This window comes from Punica granatum, chromosome 1, assembly GCF_007655135.1.
Source record: "Punica granatum isolate Tunisia-2019 chromosome 1, ASM765513v2, whole genome shotgun sequence".
In the NCBI taxonomy this organism is placed as follows: domain Eukaryota; kingdom Viridiplantae; phylum Streptophyta; class Magnoliopsida; order Myrtales; family Lythraceae; genus Punica; species Punica granatum.
In genome coordinates this window covers 484,667-491,476 of record NC_045127.1, presented here as the reverse complement: position 1 = coordinate 491,476, position 6,810 = coordinate 484,667, and the positions used below count along the sequence as shown (strand labels likewise).

At 40.7% G+C, this 6,810-nt stretch overlaps 1 protein-coding gene across 3 annotated transcripts; it reads left to right on the top strand.

Annotated features, from left to right (window-relative positions):
* The first annotated feature begins 1,613 nt into the window (after nt 1-1,613).
* Nucleotides 1,614-6,529, top strand: LOC116200013 (shikimate O-hydroxycinnamoyltransferase-like). Of its 3 annotated transcripts, XM_031530664.1 has the most exons (4): nt 1,614-1,805; nt 3,131-3,226; nt 3,312-3,823; nt 5,458-6,529. In XM_031530664.1, exons 2-4 carry the CDS (start codon nt 3,223-3,225, stop codon nt 6,352-6,354), a joined length of 1,413 nt encoding a protein of 470 aa, XP_031386524.1. In that variant the 5' UTR covers nt 1,614-1,805; nt 3,131-3,222; the 3' UTR covers nt 6,355-6,529. The 3 variants fall into 3 exon arrangements, with proteins under 3 accessions (XP_031386524.1, XP_031386533.1, XP_031386542.1); XM_031530673.1 differs by lacking the exon at nt 3,131-3,226; XM_031530682.1 differs by lacking the exon at nt 3,131-3,226 and having other exon boundaries at nt 3,301-3,823.
* The last annotated feature ends 281 nt before the right edge of the window (nt 6,530-6,810 follow it).

Sequence of the window (6,810 nt, the reverse complement as noted above, 5' to 3'; positions counted from 1 at the left end):
AACATTTTTCTCTCTCGTGAGGAGAAATTAACAACTTTATTGCCCATTCAAGAAGGAAAAAAAAATGAAGGATTGGTTTTCTAAATCGAGATCCTGGTTGATAAATGGGATTTATTGATATCAAAAGGTCTCAAATTTAATATTTGTTATGAGATTATCTATACACTAATTTATTAATTCTTAAGATTTTTATTTTATTGTGATATGTTCAAGTTTCTTTATAATTGAAAAGAAGAAAAATTAAAAGCAGTTAATTAAATAAATAAAGGAGAGTTGGTGGGTGCGACTTTGTTGATCTATATCTATATTAGGATAAGAAAAGAACGAGTCGTAGTATTCTGTTCCAATATATTTTGTCAGGTCACCATCTCACCAACTTCCCCGGGCTGGGCTCCACTCATTGCAGCCACAAATACTTATTGGCTGAATGTGGGATTCACACACACACATATATATACTATTATTATTGGATTGAATCGAGACAAGCACTGATACATGTAAAATATGTGCATCCTAGGATTTAGTCCATGACATAATTTGGCATGCTAAAACTTTTGAAGTTGAAGAATTTGAAAATAATATATAGTTATTGGCCAGCGTGGAGAGATTTTAAATTGTTCGACCAGCGATTCCCATCCATGTAATCGTATAGAAATTTATTTATTTGAAAATGGTATGTTGGGTTGAGATGATCCACAAATATTAGGCAAACCCAAGTCCCGAGTCCTCGCTCATGAACCCAAGCAAAATGTAGCATTTATGACTTTTTCTACTCCTTTTCACCAAACTTTACGCATTATATATATACATATAATATATATATATATTTATATATATTCTCTTTTCTTGAATAAATATTTTCCTCAAATTGTCTTAGAGTCGCGTAATTGATTGTAATAACATGCCACGTTAGCTAACAACAATTGGAGGAGCTTGTTATGTTATGGTAATGCTAGTCAAGTCTTGCGGAAAATATGGATTTGATACGTGGAAGAAAATCTTTTTTGAACAATTAGGAATCTAGAAGAAAGATAAATACATGGCAAGCTTGATTTGATTAATATTTCACGTAAATAAATTCTCAACTATTAAAGATAATGTACTGTGATGGCGCACGTTCTTATCTGATAATTAAGGTGTTTAAAATTTAATATTTGAGAATTCATTTTATTAGTTTATTAAAATTCTATTATATTAGATTCTAGAAATTTTTTTTAAAAAAAAACTCAACTTGGAGTGGGCGAAGTGAAGACAAACCAACCAAATGGAGAGGGAGGGACTAGCGAGGAATCAATGGATGGAGGGTGATCCATTCCAGATTAGGTGGCAGCAGGGGAGTGGTCAACCTTAGTAGGCGGGGGTTGGTGAATTGAAAGTACCGCTCTCCCCAATAAAAAAAAAAAGAAAAAAGAAAAATGATACTATAGCGCGCACTCTCACCCTAATTAATTAAAAATTTTAAATTTGATGCCCTGCCCGTAATAAAATTATTGTCATTTTTCTATTTTCTTGATCGCGTCAGCTCATCCATCTCTTTCTTCCTTTTGTTCTTTAATTTATTTATTTATTGACCCGAACTTTTGTATGTAAAGGACTCCTCCTGACTCTCGAACTTCTCTCCACCAAATCCATCCCCAACTCCTCTCATTCTCTTCCTACTCTCTCTCTCTCTCTCTCTCTCTCTCTCTCTCTCTCGTTCCGTCTGCCATTTCTAAGCTAATAAGCCTGATCCTCCAATTCAAACGATACACATACATATCCAATACATGCATACATATTCTCCATTGATACATCTCTGTTAACAGGTATGTGTAGCTCTTCTTCTTAATCTTCTTCTCGGCTTTTGGTACTTTCTTTACATACGGGATTTAGCGAGAGATAGCTGCCTAGTAGCTGGGAGAGAGTTCATATACATATAGTATGGTCATTTATGCTCAGCTAGAAGGTTATTGCATTCATATGTAATATACTATATATTCTGATTCTAATTTTGGAAGCAACAAAGCAAAGTTCCCGTTTTTTTTTTTTTTTTTTTTTTTGGCGATCTTTCAGCCAGGAAAATGGCCATCTTCGTTGCATTAGAAGGTCCTCGCTTCGCTTGCTATTGAGAATGGAAAGTGCAAGACGTAATATACAAAAGAATATTAAGGGGAATCCAAATCTTCTATTCCTCCAGCACCTTCATTCTCAATACTTGCATCGACATGACCTCTCTTGGATCATTCATATTAGATTAACGTAGTTATTTAACAACCTTCTTCCTTCTGAGACTGAAAATAATTCTTAGTTTGTTTTCTTTCACCAATAATAAAATTATATATACGTGTATCGCGTAAACACATGTAGTAGGTAAGATTAGGACAGAAGTTTTTTAACAAAAAAAAAAAAAAAAGGAACAAGAAAGATATTATCAATAAGATAACGAGAGGCAAGGTGGTTTGACCGGACTATTCGAGTTGGTTATGGCGACTCCGTTTCTTTTCTTTTTCCTTGGTATGTTTTCTCTATTTCTTTTTCTTTTTTATTGGATCGAAAGGGATTTGATTGACTGACCAACTTCTGACGTTGCGAGTTCAACTGCTTGCTCGGTCAATCTTCAGACAAATATTTTTACCAGTTATTTTCTTTTTTCGGTTACATTACCAGATATATTAAATTATTGCTCATCTTTTTGTGAGGTTTATTATTAGTTCAAGTGATATTTAATTTGCCCTTGCGAAGTCTAAGTAATTATACAGTTACGTTAAAATGACTGTATCATGCACATAAATATATTATTTAATTAATAATAAAGTAGTTTAATCTTAAATAAGTTATATGTATTTTTGAATAATTCATACTTATTTTGAAAAGCCACTTAGGTAAGTTACTCGGTAGACGTAAATTGCACGGATTTCGAAAAAATGTTTATATTGATTTCGGAAAATTGTAACTTATATTATCGAAAGATTACATAAATTTTGAAAAGATTTTATTTAAAACTTTTTAGGAAATTATTTGAATATTCTATACTGTTACTTGTAGTGACTGCACCATAATTTTTTCTTTTTCTGACCCTAAGGGGAAAAAAAAAGGAAAAAGAAGAAAGAAAAAGAAGTGTTGATGTGTGGTTATGTGGGTCCTACAACAGGACAGGCGCATCCATCTCACCAACCAACCAACGAACCAACCAACCAACCAACAAGCCAACAATACGTTTTCTTTTCTTAAACGACTGAACTCATGAGTGGGTTCCAACCTTCTCTGTGATGGTATGTATTACATTTGTCTTGTTCTGTTTTTAATCTAACCTTCAAGAAGAACATTTGCAGTGGAACCCACAGCTCCGCGTTCGACCCACCATCGGGGAAGGCCTAAGAGGAAGAGGGGCACCCTAGCCCGGGAACGCAACCGGCGCAAGCACACCGGCGGCAAGATGATTATCGCCGTCAAGGAGTCCACGATGGTGCGCCCGGCGTCCGAGACGCCGTCCTACGCCCTCTGGAACTCCAACGTTGACCTTGTGGTCCCCAGCATGCACACCCCCAGCGTCTACTTCTACCGCCCCACTGGCGCCTCTGACTTCTTCGACCCCACCGTCCTCAAGTCCGCCCTCAGCAGGGCCCTCGTCCCCTTCTACCCAATGGCCGGTCGCTTGAAGCGGGACGAGGACGGCCGCATCGAGATCGACTGTAATGGCGAGGGCGTGCTCTTCGTGGTGGCTGAGACGACTTCGAAGGTGGACGATTTCGGGGACTTCGCGCCCACCCTTGAGCTCAGGAAGCTCATCCCTGCCGTTGATTACTCCGCCGGGATCACGTCCTATCCCGTGCTAGTGCTTCAGGTACCATATATTATATGTTCTCTTCTGATTCGGCACTCCTTTATATTTATGGCTTGAAATTATCATATATGTGCATTGCATTCTTGACGGAACTGCCAATAGTGGCTGTTTCGCCTATGAAAGGAGAGACGACTCGGTAAGTTTCTTCAACCCAAACTAAATGATTGACTAGATGGCATTAGAACTGTGTCTCCATGAGAAATATACATACATAAACCCCATCGTATCGAATCGATTTGCTCTGACGGCTTAGTTTTTTCTCGGCCGGTTCCAATTCCCGACTGGAATGAATCTGCAGTTCAGTGCAATCGGTCTGTAGGCTTACCTGGTCTATTTCTTAGATAATAGCTTTCCCCGTAGCTTCGATAGCAGTGTGCGATCCCACATCTCAGTTGAAAAGTATAGCGCTATCACATCATTCGTGCCCTGGCTTTCTATTCTAGTACCTTTAGATCTAAAGAAGCTTGCTTGACTGCATTTGGATTGTAGGCGTTTTGGCAAATGATTGGATGATATGTACAGATAACTGCTCGAATTGATATTCTTACGACCCTGGACAAGATTCTTTTTGTTCTTCGGGTGAAAGCAAAAGATGAGTTTTAGACGTGACATCTTTTAGATATTGATAATGGGGAGAAATGTTGCGGCATTTTACTAGACGTGTCGCGAGCCCAACGGTTGTACCAATTATTGTTTTTATAATGTTGCTTGCAATTATATGTAGCTAGCATGAAGCGGCATGTAATATCTGAGATATAGGGAAGGTTCCATTTGGCAGTAGAAGGCAAAATTTTAAGGGAGCAAAGATCTAATAAGTTTTGATGAAACAACTTTTGCATAATGCTATGACCTATCCCTCGCTGGCTTTGAGATTACCGTGCGGGCATGACTTGCTAACAGTTGGGTCTCCTCATTCTTGGGTTTTCTCCTTTTGAGGCATTATGTCGATCAATTAATTGAGACAAAAAAATGTAGCTTAGGATTGCATCTCTTATTGCGGGCTGTGCACTGAATGATTGATCTTCATAAATATGACAGTTGCCGATTAGAGTCAGTGGTCCTGAATTTTGAAGACCATTACATGTGACAGGTAGTTGAGTTTTCCAGTCCAGGAATTGGGTCTATCATTGGTTTAACAGCTAATATTTCAAAGCTTTTTATGGCATTTTGGATAATTCTCTCAAGATAACGAGTTTCGATTGCCATGAAATAGAAGTTACTCTATGAGATGGTTAAGTGAATGCTAGCATTTTTTGAGTGGTGACAGTGAGATAACCACGAAGACTGTGGATCACATTCAGACACCAGAAATGGAAGAAACCGCTCCTAGGATAATGATTGTTGTTGTTGGTTCATGTCAGGCGAAATATATCTTCCTTGTTCATTCCAGTGTCTGTCGATAGCTTTCGCTGGCAATCAATTCATCAACTTATAAAGGAAGTGATAGAGACAACATATGAGTGGTTGATCATCGGTCCTAATTCTCCTTGCAAAACCTAATGAGCAGCTTATTCAATCCTTGAATAGCAATCAATGGGCCCGTGAATCAATGTGTTTCATTTACTGCTAGAACTTGTACACCAGTGATTCCTCGTGGTAGAGATACTTTTACTAAGCATTTTGATCTAATCCAGGTGACATACTTCAAGTGTGGCGGAGCCTCACTTGGTGTTGGGATGCAGCATCACGTTGCGGATGGATTCTCGGGCCTCCACTTTGTGAACTCATGGTCAGACATTGCCCGAGGCCTTGACGTCTCAGTTCCGCCCTTCATAGACCGCACGCTCTTGCGGGCAAGGGACCCACCGCAGCCACAGTTTGAGCACATCGAGTACCAGCCCCCGCCTGCCCTGAAAGCTCCTCCATCTCAGGCTGCTCACAAGCCTGGGACTGAGCCCACAACGGTGTCCATCTTCAGAATGACCAAGGAGCAGCTGGGGACCCTCAAGGGGAAGTCACAGGATGGGAACACCGTGCAATATAGCTCGTACGAGATGCTAGCAGGCCACGTGTGGAGATGCGCGTGCAAGGCACGTGGGCTCCCTGATGATCAGGAGACCAAGCTCTACATAGCAACAGATGGACGAGCACGATTGCATCCCCCACTGCCGCCCGGCTACTTTGGAAACGTGATATTTACTGCCACTCCGCTTGCCGTAGCGGGCGATCTGCAGTCGAAGCCCACCTGGTATGCTGCCAGTAGGATCCACGATGCTCTGGTCCGGATGGACAATGACTACTTGAGGTCAGCCCTAGACTACCTCGAGCTTCAGCCCGACCTGTCGGCCCTTGTCCGCGGGGCCCACACCTTCAGGTGCCCAAACCTTGGGATCACCAGCTGGGTGAGACTGCCCATCCATGATGCAGATTTCGGGTGGGGAAGGCCCATATTCATGGGGCCTGGAGGTATTGCCTACGAGGGGCTTGCTTTTGTGCTGCCGAGTCCAGACAACGACAGGAGCTTGTCGGTGGCAATCTCTCTGCAGACGGAGCACATGAAAGTTTTCGAGAAGCTGTTATATGAGATTTGAAGTGCCAGGCTCAAAGATCATGGCCGCCTATCAGTTCCATGGCTCTGCATCCCATCTTTCTTTCTTTTAAATCTTCCCCCTGGTTTTATTTTTTATACTCGGAAAGGACCTCGACAATGGAACAGATTAATGTAAGTTGACATTTGTGAATTCCTGAGCAGGTGTTGGCAGTGCACGCTTACATATATACATAAATACACACACACACATATATATAAGACGTACACTGGAACCAATTCGTATTCACCAAAATAAGCATTTTTCGAAATATATCAACTTAATTCATCATATTTCTGTTCGCAGAAGGAGGTCTTCCTTCCAGTTATCACCGGGAGCGGATAGGAAAACCGACTTTTCTAGAGTACACTTAAGAGGTTGCAGAGCTGAGCGCCCAATAATAATAATAAGCCGGACCAGAGCCATATCCATCCGATCAACCGAGAAGCATCCCTTCCA